This window comes from Cetorhinus maximus, chromosome 18 (assembly GCF_964194155.1).
Source record: "Cetorhinus maximus chromosome 18, sCetMax3.hap1.1, whole genome shotgun sequence".
NCBI lineage: Eukaryota > Metazoa > Chordata > Chondrichthyes > Lamniformes > Cetorhinidae > Cetorhinus > Cetorhinus maximus.
The window spans coordinates 48,165,189-48,186,457 of NC_135896.1; the positions used below are offsets into that span (position 1 = coordinate 48,165,189).

At 40.9% G+C, this 21,269-nt stretch overlaps 1 protein-coding gene across 5 annotated transcripts in view; it reads left to right on the forward strand.

The window, feature by feature from the left end:
- samd4a (sterile alpha motif domain containing 4A) overlaps nucleotides 1-21,269 on the forward strand; it is a 230,985-nt gene that overhangs the window by 177,728 nt on the left and 31,988 nt on the right. For all 5 annotated transcript variants that reach the window (XM_078562637.1, XM_078562641.1, XM_078562638.1 and 2 more), the window contains 3 exons: nucleotides 9,672-9,758; nucleotides 16,166-16,469; nucleotides 20,688-20,773. In XM_078562637.1, coding sequence (XP_078418763.1) covers nucleotides 9,672-9,758; nucleotides 16,166-16,469; nucleotides 20,688-20,773 — 477 coding nt within the window. The remainder of the gene's footprint in view (nucleotides 1-9,671; nucleotides 9,759-16,165; nucleotides 16,470-20,687; nucleotides 20,774-21,269) is intronic.

The window sequence follows — 21,269 nt, forward strand, 5'->3', positions numbered from 1 at the left end:
AATTTTGAAAGAAAGTAACCAAGCATCTCCTATCTCTGCAGCTACTTCTTTTAAGACCATATGAAGTAACTTGTCAGCCTTTGGTTCTTTGAGTTTTCCTAGTACTTTTTTTCTTGTAATTTATGTTCTGAACGCAACCCCAGAAACCCGAGTGAGTTCCTGGTACTGCCTCTCCATGAGAGATGCCACTCTTTCTATGGAGGAAGCTGTGTATCAGAGCTCTGGGCTAAGGCATTGCTCATGCTCCACATGGACTGCTCCAATACAGAGACCCTGACATGCAGTCCCTCTGTCAGATCTTCACGTGCTTCCTGCTGGCCAGCATTTGCCACCTAATAGATGACTCCAGAGGCTCATCATCTGCCTCAGGCTCAGCATCGTCCTGGTCTCCAGAAATCCTCCGACTGCCAGTGCCCTGGGACTCTGCCTCCAACAGCTCCTCAAGCAAGTGTGATGTGCCTCCCACAGCGTGCACTGCCAACTGTTCTGAAATGATTATGCCCACTGACGTCCCTGTATGTGCACTTGTACATGATGCAGAGGGAGGATGTGACGTGGATTCATCTGGCTGCAGGTTATCCTCTGAAGTCAAGGAAGGGTCCTCGGGGTCCTTCTGTGGTCTAGAGGATGTTCCATCTGAGGGAGGGGAAACATGCAAGTCTCGAGCAGCATTAGGAACTCAGAGTGAATGCATTCTGGTTGCTTCTCAGAATGGACATCTGGCTGAGCAAAGACTAAATGGACGAGCAACAAGGATTAGTGGATTTCACATGTCAGTCTTACAACTGCTGTCCTACATCTCTCATGCCCTCCACCAATCTATTCTGTTGACTCTTACCCTCCGAGACCTCTGGCTCTCTGTGACCAGTGGACTTGGTTCCACATTCACATGACATCTCAAGGATCTGCTCTTCTGCCTGACTTAATATCAGCAGATTAAGGATACCATCTCCTGTTCACCCTCGCTCCTGTGCATTGTGACTCATTTTCTTCTGTAAGAGCAAAATGCTTTCTTTAGTCCCCCCTCTACATGCCAGAACATGCCAGCCTCCCCAGAGGGTGTTTGGAATCTGGAACACACTGCCTGAATGGATGGTAGAGGCAGGAACCCTTACAAAATTTACGAAGTAAATTTGGATGAGCACTTGAAACGCCATAGCATTCAGGGCTACGGGCCAAGTACTGGAAAATGGCATTGGAATAGATTGGTGCTTAATGGACATGATGGGCCGAAGGGCCTGTTTCCATGATGTATAACTCTGTGACTCTAAGTGCTGTCACACACAAACACATCTCTCCACGGTTACATTTGGAATCAGTACACAAGCTGGCAGAGTGCAGAAGGTCATTGAACCTCTTCCTACACTGCACCCAGGTCCTTCGGATTACATCATGTCCGCTGACCAGAGTTGCCACCTTTGTCCAAGCCTTCTTTAAGTGTGTTGGCCTTCTCTTGCTGTCTTGCGGCAGCAATATTTCCCGTCGTACGCTAACAGCTTCCAGTAGAACCGGTAGGCATTCATCTGAAAAGCAGGGGTGGGGGGAGTTGACTGGCTCTGGCCATTTCCATACTGCCTGGCATAGGTGCCGAGTGCAGAAGACATATTTCAGCCACACTTCACAGCACAGGATCTCAAAACAGTAGCCTGACCCTTGGAAAAGCTCGGCAGCCCCCTGAAGCAGTTCCACAACAATTGTCAAGCTTCAGAGAACTCCTTTTAAATCCCCTGCGCCTCCCCCTGCCCCCTGCAGTGTTAAGCCTCTCGGCATGTGTTTCATGCTGGTCGGCAGTTAATTGATCAGCCAGCATGAAATTGCCATCAGAAGCCAATCGTGGCTGGGAGCTGATTTCACATCCGCTTCCGGTCCAGCCGACCGCACTCGCCCGACAAGCCTAAAACTCAATCCCTAAAGTATGCTGTTGCTTCTTGAGTAACTTGTGGTTAACTGGTGAATATGATAAATTTGCTTGTGCATCTAGCCATTGCAACACCAGGCAAAGTAAAGGGTTATTTTACTCATGTGGCCTCATAAAAGGTTTAAAGATATCTCTCCACATTCAATGCAAAGTAGTCAGTTCACCCTCACAAGGCATAACTGTTGACAATAAATGCTATGATTTGTGATCTAAAAGGCTTTGATTTTTTTAGAATTTCCCTCTGCCATTCGTAACACTCCAGTATAATTCATTACATATGGAGTTTTATAAGCATTAATAATGTTAGCTTATCTATGTTCAGTATTGTTTAAAGCAACAGTCATCACCTTTAATTGAGACATCCTTATTTGATAATTAGTCCACGCTCCTTCCTGTGCTTAAATTCTGTTCCTCTCGGTGCTTAAACCTTCTTTGTTTCTGCATATAGGTCTGCCTTGAACCAACAGTCTTTTGAAAGACATAAAATACAAACCAGAACAAGGCTTTTTACTTTAGTGTGGGTGGGAGACATCATGATTTAAGTGACTCAATTAATTTGTGCGTACTTGAACTGCATTTGAACATCAAGGGAATTATCCCAAAAGCTGTTATAAATATGTTGTTACCCCTTTTATACACACAGTACCTCATAATTGTGCATACATACACACCAGAGATGGATCTTCTGTCCTATAATAACTGGCATTAAATTTAGTGTAATAAAAAATCCCAAGTTGCTTCACAGGTGTGTGGTCAAGACAAAATTTGACACTAAGCCAAATAGAGATATTAGGGCTAGTGACCAAAAGCTTGGTCAAACAGGTTTTAAAGAATGACTTAAAGGAGGAGAGAGTGGCCACAAGAGGTTTACAGAGCAAATTCCAAGGCTTAAGCCCTGGGCAGCTGAAGGAATGGCTGTCAGCATTGAAGCCAAAGCCAAAGAAATCAGGAAAGCACAAGAAGCCAGAATTGGAGGAGTGCGAGGCGTCGGAGGATGCAGAGATAGAAAAAGTTAAAGTGATGGGACGAGTATTACTCTGAGGGATGATCGATCTAGTTTAAAGTCTGTTGGAACCAATATTTTATTGTGATCTTGTAGTGTAATAGGAATGTTGCAGATATAACTGAGGGACTTTCCTTCCATTTTAACATCAGAAAGCAGTTACATAAATTTATATCAAAGTTAAGTGTACAATCTAGTTCACATCATTAACACTCATTTATTATAATTATATGGGGCTCTCGCAATGGTTTGCATTTGATAACTGAAATTGAAAAAGGAAGTTGCGAGATTGTGGCTAATACTGTGATTTTCTTACTCAAATTGCTTTATTTCTGTAATTTGGGGTCACCTAAATTGACCTATTTTATGTCCATTATATCAATCTGTGACAATAACTGATTCAGTGTGTGACATTTAATAACCTTACAATATTTTTAGCTTCCCAGTTGCAAATCAATGACTGTTACCAGATTTGCACATGTTATAGCATTCATCTACACACAAGATTGTTGTGCCTATCTTCAGTAGTTGTTGTATTGCTCTATCTTTATTTTGTCATATGGCCAAAATCATATTGCAATCACATAAGTGAGTAGTATTGCAGGCTTGCTTAATTAAAGGACTTTCCTCATTTTAACTACAGAAATTTTAAAAATTTATGGCATTTTTAAAATCTCCAGCAAAAACCTAAAGGAATGATATTCCACACTTGCAATAGTTGACCTTCAGTGCCATAGATGTTATTTGGCATTCATTACCACTTAACTTGCAGTTGAAAGGGTACTTAAGCCAGAACAGACAAGAACCAACTTTGTGGAAAGTTTAGTTTGTATATACCGCATAAATACAGTGGTTTCATAATCTGGTGAACCTTCGCTGCACTCCCTCTATGGCAAGTATATCCTTCCTTAGGTAAGGAGACCAAAACTGCGCACACTACTCAAGCTGTGGTCTCACCAAGGCTCTGTACAGCTGCTGTAAGACATCCTTACTCCTGTACTCAAGTCCTCACGCAATAAAGGCCAACATATCATTTGCCACCTTAACTTCTTGTGCACCCACATGCTTGCTTTCAGTGACTGGTGTACAAAGACACCCAGGTCCATTTGTACATCAACATTTCCCAAACTCTCACCATTTAAATAATACTCTGCCATTCTGTTTTCCCCACCCAAGTGGATAACTTCATGCTTATTCACGTTATACTCCATCTGCCATGTATTTTCCCACTCAACTTGTCTAAGTTGTTTTGAACCCTCTTAACATCCTCCTCACCACTCACATTGCCACCTAGTTTTGTGTCACCAGCAAACTTGGAAATATTAGCTCCCTCATCCAAATCATTGAGATATAATATGAATAGATGGGGCCTAAGCACTGATCCCTGCGGTACCCTACTAATTACTGCCTGCCACTCTGAAAAAGACCCATTTATTCCTTTTCTGTTTCCTGTCTGCTAACCAATTCTCAATCCATGCCAATATATAGGGACCTACATTTGACTTCACTAATCTTTTTCTTTTTACATACTTATAGAAGCTTTTACAGTCTGCTTTTATGTTCCTTGCTCTATTTTTCCTCTCTTAATCCTCCCTTTGTCCTTCTTTGCTGAATTCTAAACTGCTGCCAATCCTCGGGCTTGCTCTTTTTCTAGCAACTTTATATGACTCCTCTTTGGATCTAATACTATCCTCAATTTCTTCTATTAGCAATGGTTAGGCCACTTTTCCTGTTGTGTTTTTGCGCCAGAAAGGAATGTATAACTGTTGTAATGCATACATTCGTTCCTTAAATATTAGCCATTGCCTATCCACCATCATGCCTTTTAATGAAATTCCCCTATCTATTGCAGCCAACTCCCATTTCATACCTTCGTAGTTTCCTTTGTTTAAACTTAGGACCCTAGTTTCGGATTGGATTACTTCACTTTCCATCCTAATGAAGAATTTTATCATGTTATTGTCGCTCTTCCCTGAAGGACCCCTCACAACAAGATTATTAATTGACTCCTTTTCATTACACAATACCAAACCTAGGATAGCCTGTTCCCTAGTTGGTTCCTTGATGTACTGGTCTAAAGAAACCATCTCATACACACTCCAGGAATTCACCCGCCACAGTATTCATTGCTAAGTTGGTTTGCCCAATGTATATGTAGATTAAAGTCACGCATGATTACTGTAGTACCTTTGTTACATGTATCTCTAATTTCCTCTTTAATGCAGTCGCCCACCTTATCACTACTGTTTGGAAACCTATAGACAACTCCCACCAATGTTTTCCACCTCTTGTTGCTTCTCAGCTCCACCCAGACTGATTCCACATCTTGATTTTCTGAGCCAATATCCTTTCTCACTATTGCACTGATGTCATCCTTTACCAACAACACAACCCCACCTCCCTTTCCTTTTTATCTGTCCTTCCTAAATATCAAATAGCCTTGGATATTCAGTTCCCAGACTTGGTCATCCAGGCAAGTGGGGAGTATTCCATCACATTCCTGAGTTGTGCCTTGTAGTTGGTGGACAGGCTTTGGGGAGTCAGGTGGTGAGTTACTCGTCGCAGGATTCCTAGCCTCTGATCTGCTCTTATAGCCACAGTATTTATCTGGCCAGTCCAGTTCAGATTCTGGTCAATAGTAACCCCCAGGAAGCTGATACTGGGAGATTCAGTGATGGTAACACCATTGAATGTCAAGGGGCGATGTTTCAATTCTCTCTTGTTGGAGATGGTAATTTCCTGGCACTTGTGTGTGGCACGAATGTTACTTGCCACTTATCAGCCCAAGCCTGGATATTGTCCAGGTCTTGCTGCATTTGGACATGGACTGCTTCAACATCTGAGGAGTCGTGAATGGTGCTGAACATTAGCAAGTGGTTGTTGGAGGTCAGCCATCTCAGTTCCAGGACACCACTGCAGGGTAGTGTCTCGACCCAACCGTCTTCAGCTGCTTCATCAATTACTTTCCTTCCAACATAAAGTCAGAAGTGGAGATGTTCGCTGATGATTGCACAATGTTCAGCACCATTTGCGACGACTCAGATGCTAAAACAGTCCATGTCCAAATGCAGCAAGACCTGGGCATTACCCAGGCTTGGGCTGACAAGTGGCAAGTAACATTCATGCCACACAAGTGCAAGGCAATGACCATGTCCAACAAGAAAAAATAAAACCATTGCCCCTTGACATTCAATGTCAATACTACTACTGAATCCCCCACTATGAGCATCCTGGGGATTGCCATTTACCAGAAACTGAACTGGACTAGCCATATAAATACTGTGGCTACAAGAGCAGGTCAGAGGCTAGGAATACTGCGACAAGTAACTCACCACCTGACTCCCCAAAGCTTGTCTGCCATCTACAAGGTAGAAGTCAGGAATGTGATGGAATACTCTCCACTTGCCTGGATGAGTGCAGCTCCCACAACACTCAAGAAGCTTGACACCATCCAGGATAAAGCAGCCCGCCTGATTGGCATCATATCCACAAACATTCACTCCCTCCACCACCGATGCACAGTAGCAGCAGTGTGTACCATCTACAAGATGCACTGCAGAAACTCACCAAGGGTCCTTAGACAGCACCTTGCAAACTCACGACCACTACCATCTAGAATGACAAGGGCAATAGACACATAGGAACACCACCACCTGGAAGTTCCCCTCCAAGTCACTCACCATCCTGACCTGGAAATATATTGCCGTTCCTTCATTGTCGCTGGGTCAAAATTCTAGAACTCCCTTCCTAACAGCACTGTGGGTGTACCTACACCACATGGACTATAGTGGTTCAAGAAAGCAGCTCCCTACCACCTTCTCAAGGGCAGTTAGGGATGGGCAATAAATGCTGGCCCAGCCAGCGAAGCCCAAATCCCATGAATGAATAAAACAAAAATCACCCCAAAGCCATTTTTCCGTAATCGCAATCCTGTCGTACCCGTTTACATCTCTTTGCGCTATTAATTCATCTACCTTATTGCAAATGGCCCTTGCATTCAGATACAATACCTTTAGACTTGTCTTTTTAACATTTTTTCACATCTTTCGTACTATGGCCCTATTTGCTGCTCGCCCTTGTTTCCTCTGCCTTTCACTTTTGCTTTTTATTTTTCTATCTTTCATTTCAATCTTTGTTTCTCTCTCTTGTGTCTCCCCACTCAGGTTTGCACCCCCCTGCCAATCTAGCTTAAACCCGTCCCCACAGTACTAGCAAATACCCCTGTGAGGATATTGGCCAGGGTTCTGCTGTGGTGCAACTCATCCAGTTTGTACAGATCCCATCTCCCCCAGAATCGGTCTCATTGCCTCAGGAATCTAAATCCCTCCCTCCTACACCATCTCTCCAGCCACGCAACCATCTGGTCTATTCTCCTATTCCTGATCTCGCTAGCACAAGGCACTAGGAGTAATCCTGAGATTGTTACCTTTTGAGGTCCTGCTTTTTAATTTATTTCCTAGCTCCCTATTTTCTGCTTTCAGGACCTCATCCCTCTTTTTATCTATATTGTTGGTGCCATTATGGACCACGACCTCTAGATGTTCACCCTCCTCCTTCAGAATGTCCTGCAGCCGCTGAGTGACACCCTTGACCCTGGCACCAGGGAGGCAGCATACCATCCTGTCATCACTCCTGTGGCCACAGAAACATTTGTCTGTTGCCCTTATGATAGAATCCCCTATCGCTATTACTCTCTCACTTTTTTTCCTACTCTTCTCTCTCTCTCTCTCTCTCTTCTCCCCCCCCGCCCCGGCCACAAGCCTGCAGTGCAGCTGAGCCACTTGTCATGCCACGGATTTGGCTCTTGCTGCATTCCCCTGAGAAACCATGTCCCCCAGCAGTTTCCAAAATAGAAAGTCTGATAGAGAAGGAGGTGGACACAGGGCACTCCTGCACTACCTGCCTAGTGTTTTTGCTGCCTGGAGGTCACTCATTCCCTTTCTGCCTGTGCAATCTTTACCTGCAGTGTCACCCCCTCACTGTACGTGCTATCCACAAAGATTTCAACCTTGCGGATGCTCCACGGTGACTTCAGCCACAGCTCCAGCTCCAAAACATAGATTTGAAATAGCTGCAGCTGGAGACACTTCCTGCACACATGGTCACCTTGGATACTGGAAGTGTCCCTGACTTCCCACATTGCAGAGGAGGAGCATTCCCCATTGCCAAGCTGCCTTGCCACATCTTACCCTTAAATTACTCCCTTTACTTTTACTTCCAGTTTAAAGAATATTAAATATATACCAGGGACCTTACTTTACTTATACTTTAAACACTACTTAATCTAAACTAAAGACCAATATTTACTTTAAATGCTAGACAGTAGAAATACTCACGAGATCCTGCTTACCAAGGCTGCTGCTCCTCTCATGTTGGCTTCTGGTCGTGCTCTATGAACTTATGTTTCCCCTGTGATGTCACTCTTTGATGTTTTCAAAAATCACCTCTCTCATGCAGCTGTTCAACTCCTGAGGCTGAAGAAGATCGAGGAAGAAAAGAGCACCAAAGCGTGATGCTGAAATAGGGTGCATCAAAGCCATCCTGTGAGATAATGGCTCCCCTGATCAGATCACTGCTTGCTCTAGATCGCGTAAACTCATGAATGGGCCCAAGGCTGCCATTTCCGGTCCTGAAAAGTGCCCAGCCTACCTCAGATTACCTTGGAAGGCAAGGTATCTCAAACATTTCGCAAACAGGTGAAGCTAGCTGTTTCATGCTGCTACTATGCAGTAGCAACACGAGTGGTGTTTGCCAATAACAGGATGCTGCTGTCAAGCCAAAAAAAACATTCTGCCTATTACACGAAAGAGTAATGTGGTGTATGAATTTCAGTGCCGATGTGATGCTAGGTATGTAGGCCGTACGTCCCAAAGACTGGCAGATCATATCAAACAGCATGTCCCTTCAGCTGGTCGCAACAGGCAAGGTACTTACTGTACCCAACCAGACCATGCTTGCAAAACTCAAAACAGTGTCCAACATTAGATGTGATTCCATGATTGGACAACATTAGCTAAACAACCCTGAGTGTGCTAAGAATTACGCAAACAATCAATTTAAGATTATCACAGTATCGCATACTTACACATGCTAGAAGCCACATATATTAATACACAGAACCCTGTTCTTTGCAGACAGAAAGAACATGTGCAAACATTGTGCCTGTTTCAACTGAACAAAATAGGTGTCAGGCATTCTCTGGTTCATTCCCCCAGGCAATGCTTTGACCAATCAGTCAACCTGCCCAGTTTGAATTTAAACAAAGCATGGCAGTTAACTGTCAGTCATCAGTTAACTGGTGCATTCTCCATAGCAACGTCTCTACCAATCAGAGTCCACTTGCCAACCATTATCAGCACTCTCTTATGGGGTATAAATTGTTCCCTGTAAATTTGGTATTCTTGCAAATGTCCTGATTGGTGCAAGGCAAAAAGCTTCAACGTGTCTTTTTTCAGCAATACTAAATATGTATTTCTCCTGATTTGGCTTCAAGATAATAGCATTGACTGATACGACATTAACGGCTTGACATTTATCTACAGCCATTGAAAAGGTGGTTCCACTAGGGCACAACATTTTAACTTAGTCCACTAATTGTGCCTTATGAAGCAATTTTAATGCAACATCTAAGCTTAAATACAAAAGGAAATTTTTATTAGACATGGAGAACATCATTTAATATGATCAAACTTTTTAAAATTACCATTGCAAATGGGTATTTGAGCCTGCTGTTTGTTCTTCTTGCTGCAGAATGTTACCAAAGGTGCAAGACACAAAATTGTCCTCAGTATACAAAAATTGAAGGAAAGACAGAATGTGCTCAGATCATTGGAAAAGGTAAGAGATGTGCAGATACAAATATTTGTTCCTCTTCCATGCATCTGTTTTAGCCTGAGATCTTTTTGTTCAGACATCTTGAGCACTCTAGTCCTTGCAGTGGCGTGCAAGTACGTGGCCAAAAACTCCTCCATTTGATGTGGCAAATTTTACTTCAGCTTAATTTCTCAACTATTGTATTATACATATTTCAAGTTATATTTGAAAGTATCTCCCTACTTTCCACATATCATTTAATTTTCTACGACCTTCTCAATCCTTGTAGTTTGTCAGTATCCACTATATATCTTTTTTTCAGAACCACATAAACAGTCAACTGTTAAACAAACTTTGAAATTTGTCAGAACAATGTAATGCATGATAATTTACGTAAACCTAATAGTACACATTGGTGACCCGTTTGTAAGAATTGAAATAGGAAGAGCATATCATATCACAGGGTGAACTTTTATCATTGACTTGCTTGTAAGTATATATTCAGAATTTTATCTTGAGGGTTCTTCCTTAAGTGATCTTAGTTTAGGTCTATTATTCTTAGAAAATGAATGTGTGTTTCCCTTCCTCTAAGTGAGGAAACTGCAATCACAAATTACCCTCTCATTCTTAACCCTGCTCCTCTCCACCAACCCCAGCAAGATTATAACCTACTCCAGGCAAAGGTTTCTGGTCCCATGATTCATTTGGGTTTGGGTTTGGGTTCATTTGTTTGAATGGTTCATTTGATACCCCGACCAAAGCATCCAATGTCAGTGTGGATATCTTTTGGGCTGCCTGCAAATTCCTCTTGAGGTGCAGTGTTTGATGTGCTCAAGGGTCTGATTAGGAGCTTAGTTAGTCACATGATGGGATACTTTAATCTTCCATCTATGGAGCAGTAACAGCATCTACTATGCCAGTTCTGAGGCAGTTGATGCTTATCTACTATTTGTGAGGAAGGTTTAATCCTTCAGGTTGTACTGTCGGGTCCTTTGTAAGGAATTCTTTTGGTAAGCTCCAGTTCTTTCTAACATCATACCATGGATCATCAGGGCTGAAGGGCTTCAGTGACTATTCAGAATGGTCTTATAGATTTGACATGATTTGGTAGCAGGTTAAGTAATTCGATCTGGATTGGCATTTTTTTGTTCATGGGGTATGGGCATCGTTGGCAAGGCTAGCATTTTATTGCCTGCCTGTAATTGCCATTGTGATGTAGCTGATGTACTGGTTATATTCTCTAGAGACTGCACGTTCACTGCATAGATGTAGTGGTGCAACCTTTGTAAGCATAGGTAGTCAAAATATTGTCAGTATAAGCTTACCTGTGATAATTCTCATAGTAGAATTCAGCTGGATATCAACAGATTTGACAAACAGATTTGATAGTCACGCCAGAGAGCAATACTCTGCTATAGAGTGAAAATACTAATATCGTGAGCGGTCTGGATATTCCTCTATTAAAACTGAAGTAACAGATTAGTGTAATGATCAATACTTGTAGGTATTGTAAGAGTGTAAAATGAAACAGAAAAGGAGGGGGTGGGTATGACAGATGTCAGGTTCTTAATATAAATGAGAACCAGGGCTGACTAGAAAGTCCAGAGGGCAGTGAGGAAGGAAATGAGAGACAAACAGACTGGCAATTAACATAAAGGGAAATCCAAAAGCCACCTATAAATAGTAAAATGGTAGTAAGAAGAGGGCTGGGGTTGATTAGGAACAGAAAAAGGGATCTATGCATTGAGGCAGAGGGTATGGCTGAGGTACTAAATGAGCACTTTGCATCTGTATCTACTAAGGAAGAAAATGCTGCCAAAGTCATAGCAAAGAAGAAGGTAATTGTGATACTGGGTGCACTAAAAAATTGATAAAGGGGAAGGTATTAGAAAGGTTGGCTGTACTTAAAGTTGTTAAGTTACCAGGATCAGATGGGATGTATTTGAGCATGCTGAGGGAAGTAAAGGATTTAATTACATAGGTTTTGGCCATAATCTTCCAATCTTCCTTATATACCGAGGTGGTGCCAGAGAATTACAAATGTTACACCCTTGTTCAAAAAAGGGTATAAAGATGAGCCCAGCAACTGCAGGCCTGTCAGTTTAACCTCAGTGGTGGAAAAACATTTTTAAAGGATAACCTGGGAAAGAAGTAACAGTCACTGGAAATTGTGATAACCCTGTATAAAACACTAGTTCTGCCTCTACTGGAGTACTGTCCCCAGTTCTAATGTGAAGACATTAGAGAAGGTGCAGGAAAGATTCACCAGAATGGTCCCAGGGATGAGAAATTTCAATTACATGGAAAGATTGGAGAGCTGGAGCTGTTCTCCTTGGAGAAGAGATTAGGAAGAGATCTGATAGGGACGCTCAAAATTGAGGGTCTGGACAGAGTACTTAAGAAGAAACTGTTCCAATTGGCAGAAGGATCAAGAACCAGAGGACACTGATTTAAGATGATTGGGAAAAGAACCATTAAGGTGACATGAAAAGCAGTTTTGCACAGCAAGTGGTTAGGATCTGGACTGCATTGCCTATGAGTAAGATGGAGGCAAATTCAATCAAAGCCTTCAAAAGTGAATTGGATAATTACCTGGAAACTCTTTCGAGTTACCAACAGTCACAGATTGCAACTCTTTTCGAGTACAATCACAGTTCTTGGTTTCCAGGAGTGGGACATGAACCCACAACCAACATTTACAGGGCAACAGGGAAGTTGTCTTGCAGAGTTGGCATAGACACAACAGGCTGGATGGCTGCTTCCTGTGCCATGAACATTCCATGATTCTATGACTTGGACAAGGATGGATTAATTAAGGAAAGTCACCGTGGATTTATTAAAGGCATATCATGTTTAACTAACTTGATTGTTTTTTTTTAATGAGATAACAGAGAGGGTTGATATAATGTATATGGACTTCCAAAAACCATTTTATAAAGTGCCAATTAAGAGGCTTGTCAAAAAAGTTGAAGCCCATGGAATAAAAGGACAGTGACAGCATTGATACAAAGTTGGCTGAGTGACAGGAAACAGTAGTGTTAAATGTTTTTTTTGGACTGGAAAAAGGTGGTGTTCTCCAGACCACTGCTTAGATTAATAACTATGTGCCCTTTACATCCAAGTCGATTCCAAAATTTGCAGATGACACAAAAGTCAGAATATTGTGAACTGTGGGAAGGATGTAGACAGGCCGGTGGAATGGATGTACAAGTGGCAGATGAACTTAATACAGAGAAATGTGAAGTGATATATTTTGAAATGCAGAATGTTGCTGTCAGACCTGCTGAGTTTTTCCAGCATTTTCTGTTTTTATATAAAATAAAGTGCACTATTCTAAAGGGGGTCACAGGATCAGAGAGACCTGGGGATATATGAGCACAAATCATTGAAAGTGGCAGGGCAGCTTGGGAAAATGATTAAGAGAGCACAGGAATCCTGATCTTTATAAATAGAGGCAGAGAGAACAAATGCAAGAAAATTAAGATGAACCTTTATAAAATGCTGCTTCGGCTTCAACTGGAGGTCAGATTCTAGGCACCACACCTTATGAGCGATATGAAAGCTTTAGAGAGGGTGTAGAAAAGATTTGAGAGTGATTCCAGGGATGAGGGACTTGAGTTACTTGGATAGATTGGAGAAGCTGAGTTTGTTTTTCCTAGAAGAGAGAAGGTTGAGAGGCAATTTGATAGTATTCGAAATCATAAAGGACCTAGACGGAGTATGTAGAGATGAACTGTTACCTTTGGAAGGGGCGAGGACCAGAGGGGAGAGATTTAAGACGCTTGGCAAAAATACCAAACCTTTTTTCACAAAGCTAGCATCTGGCCTGGAATGTGGAGGCAATTCTGACTTTCTTGAGGGAAATGGATAAGCACCTGAAAATAAAAGGTTTGCCGGGTTAGGATAAAGACCAGGGGAGTGAAATTAGTTAATTTGCTCTTGCAGAGAGACAGCATGGTCTTGATGGGCCAAATGGCTGCCTCCTATGCTGTAACCATACTGTGATTAGATGATTTCTATTACCCAAGGCCATGCCCTGACCTGAAAACCACTGAAGCTGTTGTAGACCAGAAGTCCACCCACAGTTTTGCAGGACTAGTGTATATATTTCTCTTTCAAGGGCCTCCAGGCAAACAGGAGCTGTAACAGCTGTAATCTAAGAACAAGGGAGTGCAACACTCAGCAAAGCTAAGGTTAGGATATAGAAAAAATATTGAATGCAGAGGAGTTGACCAGTCAGACCTCAGGTAGTGATTAGTGTTTTCTACAAAGCAGAGGGAACCTCTGGTAGGGTTGTTGGAAAAGACTGTAACTGCCTTGGGTTGCATCAAGTAGATTTAAGCTCTCCACTGGAATCATAGGTTTGGGGTAGGAGTCAGTTTTCAGCACATCGGTGGTGAGCAAATTAGTCGAATCAATCCTGATAGGATTAACTGTCATGTGGAAAGGCATGGACTAGTCAGGGATGGTCAGCATGGATTTGTTAAAGGAAGGTCTTGCCTCACAAATTTGATTGAATTCTTTGAGGAAGTGACAAGAAGGGTTGATGAAGGTAGTGCAGTGGATGTTGTGTACATGGATTTTAGCAAGGCATTAGACAAGGCCCCACATGGCAGATTGGTCAGGAAAGTAAAAGCCCATGGGATTCAGGGTAATGTGGCAAACTGGATAAAAGGTTGGCTTTGTAACAGGAAACAAAGGGTAATGTTCGATGGATGCCCTTGCGAATGGAAAGTTGTCTCAAGTGGTGTCCCACAGGGATCGGTGTTGGGACCCTTGTTTGTGTTATGTATTAACGATTTGGACATGAATGTGGGGGGCACGATTGGGAAATTTGCAGATGACACAAAGATTGGTCGAGTAGTGGATAGTGTAGAGGATAGCCATAATCTCCAAAACGATATAGATGGGTTGGTGGAGTGGGCGGTAAAGTGGCAGATGGATTTTAACATAGAGAAGTGTGAGGTCATACATTTAGGGAGGTCAAACAGTTACAGGGATTACAAAATAAATGGGAATATACTAAGAGGGGTAGATGTGGACAGGATCAAATTGTTTCCCTTGGTGGAGAATTCTAGAACCAGGGGACATAGATTCAAGATAAGAGGCAGAAGGTGTAGGGGGGACATGAGGAAGAACTTTTTTATGCAGAGGGTAGTGGGTGTTTGGAATTCACTGCCCAAGTTGGTGGTAGAGGCAGAAACTCTAAATTTTTCTTTTAAAAAGTACTTGGATCTGCACCTTAAATGCTGTAAGCTGCAGGGCTATGGGCCGGGTGCAGGAAGGTGGGATTAGAAAGGGCACCTGGGTGTCCTCGGGCTGGCATGGACAAGATGGGCTGAATGGCCTCCTTCTATGCTGTAACTTTTCTATGGTAAAAGATGATTGCTGTTTCTATCACATTTAGAATATGCATAAGATTGCAGGTTCCTATTTACAGAAGATTTGGTCTACTCATAGAAACTGCCTTTTGTTGCAAACGCAAATTAAAAATGAGAGCGCCCAAAACCTGATAACTCACTTGCCCTGTCTAGCATCCCCACTTCTACAATGTGTTTCAACCAATTAATGCAGGATGGAATTTTGTGAAATGTTTGGTCCCAATAATATGATAACTTACAAAGTATATAAAATAGGATATTGATTTCATCAGAAATGTTTTGCTACAATTGGAGGTCTAAAACCAGCTGGCCAGATAATACCACTTCATTATTGTAAAGGAAACAATTGGAAAAGGTAACTGTCATACAGTATCTCTAATTTGCAACCTTACAAGTGAATCATGTATTCTTTCACTTCAGATTTAAGAAAAGATTTTGCAAATCTACTGTTAAACATAGTTTTAGTAGACACAAAATTGATTGCTACAATCCAAACCTATCTGAATTTTTAAAAATGTATTCTTTCATGGAATGTGGGCATCAATGGCAAGGCCAGCACTTGTTACCCATCCCTAATTGCCCTTGAATTACATGGCTTGCTAGGCCATTTCAGAGGGCAGTTAAGAGTCAACCGCATTGCTATGGATCTGGAGTCAAATGTAGGCCTGACCAGGTAAGGTGGGCAGATTTCTTTCCTTAAAGGACATTAGTGAACCAGATAGGTTTTTACGATAATCAATGATAGTTTCATGGTCACCATTGCTGACACGAGCTTTCTATTCCAGATTTTGTCAATTGAATTTAAATTCTTCTAGCTCCTGATGTGGGATTTGAACCCATGCTCCCATTAGTTTGGACCTCAAGATTACTAGTCCAGTTACAGGTCCTCTACACCATCATCTCCCTATAGATAAGAAATATCTAAACTTTTCATGATTAGTCTATATAAAATAAATATGCGTGTTTCTTCAACAATGTAAATGTAATGCACATTTCAATAAGTTATATACATTTGAATATTGCATTGATATTTTATATTCTCTTGCACAGGATGTTCTTGAAGGTGGTAATTTGCGTAATGCACTCCAGGAGCTGCACCAAATGATTCTTACCCCTATCAAAGCTTACAATTTCGCCCATACCCAAAACTCTGGTGAACAGAACCAAGACTTGGACTCTCAGTCCACTTTAATGAGTTCAGACAGCAGCTTAGGAAGTCGGCTACCTGATGTGAAGGACTCTGCTGTTGGGGGCATTCAGCAACAAAATGTCACAGGGTGTGAGGGTGAGTCAGGAGGTGCTCCTGTTCCAGAAGGGGATCTGCCTGGACAGTTTACAAGGGTCATGGGCAAAGGTAGGCCTTGTTTTTGAAGATGTCTCAAGTTAAAATATATAAAGAATGTTAAATGAAATAATAAAGGAAATTATGATGGTTCAGTGGATTCCCAAATAAAATAATATATTGGGGTTTTGGTAGCATTTGGGCTCACTCTTTGAGACTTGTGTTAGCAATTTCCAGTAAAAATGTTACTGCAAAATTTCAAATTTAACCCAAATCATCAAGATAAAAGATTGCTCTGCTAATTGTACAAATCTTGCATTAAAAAACTGGCCATTCTTAACCCGTTCTCATGAATCTAGATTTGCAGCACAGATCTCTAAATTAGCTCCAAGTTTCCTGCTCACTCAGTGGGGTCACAAGAATAACTGTTACAGTATAAGGGAAAATTCACATTGGTTCTAAAGATCATAGTAAAGGAAAATATTACTTTGTCACTGGTAATGATGTAACTGACCCAGGATTGCATAATATGTATCAGCCTTGGTTCAGTGGTAGCATTCTTGGCTTTGATTTAGAAGGTCGTGCATTCAAGCTTCACTTCAGAGATTTGAATACATAATCTAGTGCTGCACTGTTGGAGGTGCTGTTTTTCAGATGGGACGTTAAACCGCCTGACCTCAGCTGACATAGCGCTATTTGAAAAAGTGAAATTGTCCCAGTATTTTGGCCAATATTTAGCCCTCAGTTAACTCCATTAATGTAGATTAGTTGGTCAATTTTCTCATTACTATTTGCACTGATATGCACAAACTGGCCTTCATGTTTCCCTGCATTATAAAAGGGATTACTCTTCAAAAGTGTTTAATCAGCTATAAAGTACTTTGTGACATGAGAGATGTTGTATAAATGCAAGTTTATTCTTGTTGCTTTCTTTCAATGCTACTTTATAATACTTGAAATAAGAAATTCCTCTGCTGATGTGTTTTTCCTTGATGAACACAGACATTTTTATAAATTCATCATAACTAATCAGGCAATGTATTGGCTTACACAAGCATTTAATATCACTCCTGTCAAGTTCTAATTATGGTCAACGTAAAAGCTTCCAAATGCTTCTGAGAGTTAAAAATTCTCACTCAGACCCCTAAATAGAACATCTCACTGGGAAGTATCTATGAATCGATAATGACTGGTAGCTCTCTCTCTGGCTGGCATTAATGGTGTTTGAAGGTTTGAAGAATTCTCCAGTATTATGGCCTGCTCTGCCAACTGTAGAAGAAAGCAATAGATGAGCAAAAATCTCATTTTTTCTCATTTGTACTTCTAAATATCAGATGTTTATATGAAATTCTCCAGTTTTTTTTCTGAAACTGAAATCCTCTGAATTACCTGTAATTCATTTCCAGCGTAAAATTATTTCAAATGAGTACAGAAATCTCAGAGATGAACTTTCCATATTTTATTTCCTTGATTTGTCCTAGATATTTGAATGATTTCTCGTCATTACATGACTTTAGGATGGGGTGAAGAGTGTATGTTTTGTGATGTACAAGGCATCGCAGTTGTTTAGGACAGGCTGGATGGACTAGAGGGTTTTCTCATATAAGTAATTCCGTAATGTATCCATTAAAATTTCTCTCCTTGACCTATCTTCTGGAAGATGGTGACTAATGTATCCCAAATCTCTCGTCTCAGCTTGGATGGATTGTATCATTCTCTGATGTTACATTTTCTGATTCTGTAACATCTAGTCTTATTTTTCCTAGCCTCTTGATTTATTACCATCATCTTTTCCAGACCATAGCAGTCTTAACAACTTTCCTTGTGACTCCTGAATAATGTGTTCTCCGTATATGATTTTTGTTACCACCGCTATTTCCTCTTGTGCTAGTTCAAGTATCCTTCAATTGTAAATAGCCTTGACAAAAATGTTCTAGTGCATGCTTTTAGCACCATAATCCAAGAGATTCCAGGGTCCAATTTTTACATCCATACCATACTTCTAACAGCACACACTTTCTGGCGATAATTATTCACCTTTCCTGGGTGGTAAACTGGCAAGCTTAGAAGCTGCCTGATTTTCATTGTCATGAAGTCAATGAATGAGAATGTTACTGTATATATTTATTGTCCCCACTTGATATATTTGAAAGGGGTATTCCTCCTGTTAAATAACTCATTTACGTGTTCTATGCTCTGTTTAACTTCATCATTAGATGTCCAAAATAACAGATAACTCAAGTAAGCAATTTTATTCATTTGCTCTATTTTTGTACTAGTAAATGTTCAAAAGCACTTTTCCTCTTATTGCTTTTTTTATAAATAATTCCAGGTTTGTCTAATTTATCTTTGTCTCTTGTAATGTTTTATATTTACAATGGCACTGTATCATTGGCACACCTTGGATTGTTTACCAAATTTTCTACCATCTTGACCCCAAGTCACCTAGATTTCCTGTCATAATGTATTCCAATTAAATGAGGAAAATATTTGGATAATATGCCACATCTGCTAGAGGCATTAATGCTTAAAAAGGTATGGGTTAATTAAGAACAATGAACACAACTTGTAAAGTGCAGGTCGCACTTCACTAACTTATTTGAATTCTTCAAAATGACTGAATATGTTTATAAGTGATGTGGTATATTTGAACTTTTAAGCAATATTTGATAAAGTGCCTCATTACAGACTTGTTACAAAAGCTAAAACCTAAGCTATTAAATGTAAAACGAATTATAAAAAAGTAAATTAATGTTTTTCATTGTCTGGGTGTAGCTATCGATATACCTAGAGGCAGCTTCTGTTTGCAGTTGCATAAATGATTGGAATTTTAGATGTTTGATCTTGGGGGTCTGGATGTCACTAGCAAGTTTATTAGTAACATAACCACTAGGCTACCAAACTCACTTAACATAATTTGCCAACACCACATTAGGGAGTACAACAAAATGTGAGGAAGAATTTAAGAAGACAGTGTTAGAGAAGTGAGCAGATATGTGTTAAATACAATGAAGATAAATGTGAGGTTGTACGTTTGATGGGGGAGGGGAATAGGAGGAAGCTAGAATATACCAAGATGGTAAAAATTATTTTTTAAAAATGGAAGAGCCGAGATTTCAAGATAGGAATACACAGATCTTTAAAAGCAGAATTGGAGTTGGGGATAAAATGCTAATCTGAGTTAGGCACATTGAATACAAAAACAGAAATATGTATTTGAACAAGACCATGGTTAGGCAAAGTTGGTGCAGTTTTGAGCACCCCATTGTAGAAAGGCGTTGGCACAATATAGATTTACTAAGATACATCTAAACATAAAATTATAGTTTACAATAGACTTGAAAAACTGTTCCTGTATTCGCTATAGGTAAGACTAAAGGAGAAGATAAGCTCCTATAAGTGTTCAAAGTTTTAAACTGTTGATGATAAATTGTGAAAGATCAGTGAATCATTAATGAGTAGCCATGAAGCATAAACAGCATATTAAATGTTTTCATGCATCTCAGTATAGAATGCATTATACTGCAGTTACGTGATTAGACCAATACCTGGTAAAAGAAAAATATTCATGAACGGCAGAAAGAGCAGGGAAATGGGATTAGAGTAGTGCAACACTGGCACAGGCACAGTGGATTGAATGGCCTCTCTTAGTGCTTCAATTTCTGATAATATCCTTGTATTGGTCTTCTGTTGATCCTATTCATTTTGACTCATCAACTCTTACTGCTTCTTGCTCCCAGCAAAGATTCCTAATAAGCCTTTTATCTGTCTTTCCAACCTACTCCAAACCTTTGCTCTTTATCTTTTATGCAACAACCTGTTGAACCCTTCTCCCTTCAACCCTTAAACTCAACTGTTTTGGGTGTATGCTCCTGTGTGTGTGTACGTATGTGTATGTATCTGCCTCTCTCTGTCATTGTCTCTCTCTGTCTGTCTGTCTCTCTTTGTGCCTGTCTTTTTTCTCTTGTCCGTGTCAACTTTTTTTGTCTCTGTGGTCTGTCTTGCACTCGCTCTCGCGCGCTCGCTCTCTCTCTTCCCCCCCCGCCCCTTCTCTAGCATGATCAAAATACAGAACTGTTCAAGACCCTCAATGTGCCAATCTGCGAATATCGTGTGCCCTGTGAAGTTTACTGACCCGAGAAAATGTGTGAACATTGCTGAATTCTGTAAAGTTGAAGAATTAAGTTTTGCCCTTTTTTTGTGGTTTTCAGCTTTATGTATTGGAGAAACTTGAAAGTTGTTTCTATTTCTAGTACAGCCTTCATGATGCTCAATCATTCTCTTTTGCAGTGTGTACACAGCTCCTAGTATCCAGACCTGATGAAGAGAACATAAGCTCTTATCTGCAGCTGATAGACAAAAGTGTAGGTCATGAGGTGAGTATGAGTAAAATAACTCTAGACAAACTATCTGAAAATCTACCATTGTTTAAAGTTTTACATGTTTGAACCTGTCCCCGATCCTATTTTCCCAATTTAGTTTGATATAATCTTGTGGATTTACTGGCTGGACTTTGCGTTCCTTGGCAGGGTGAGGGAGGCAGAACGGAAACTGAGTGGTCTACTCGTTCCCGCCTGTCGTCTCTGCTTGTTCAATCAAGCATTGGATGGCCAATTAGTGGCCATCCGACAGGAAGGAGGCCAATTATAGGAGCAAATGGCTCCTCACCCAATCGGCACAGTAGGCCAGGATTTAATGTAGCAGAGGTGTAATGCTGCGTACAAGATGTTGGTCATGGCTAGAATTGTAAAGGCACCCTGCTCTCAGAGTCAGCATTTTTTACCCTCAACAAAGTTTTTAAATATTGACTTAGAAAAACATACAGATGCAGCCAACTTACTCAGCAGATTCTGCTGCTACATTCAACCTTAG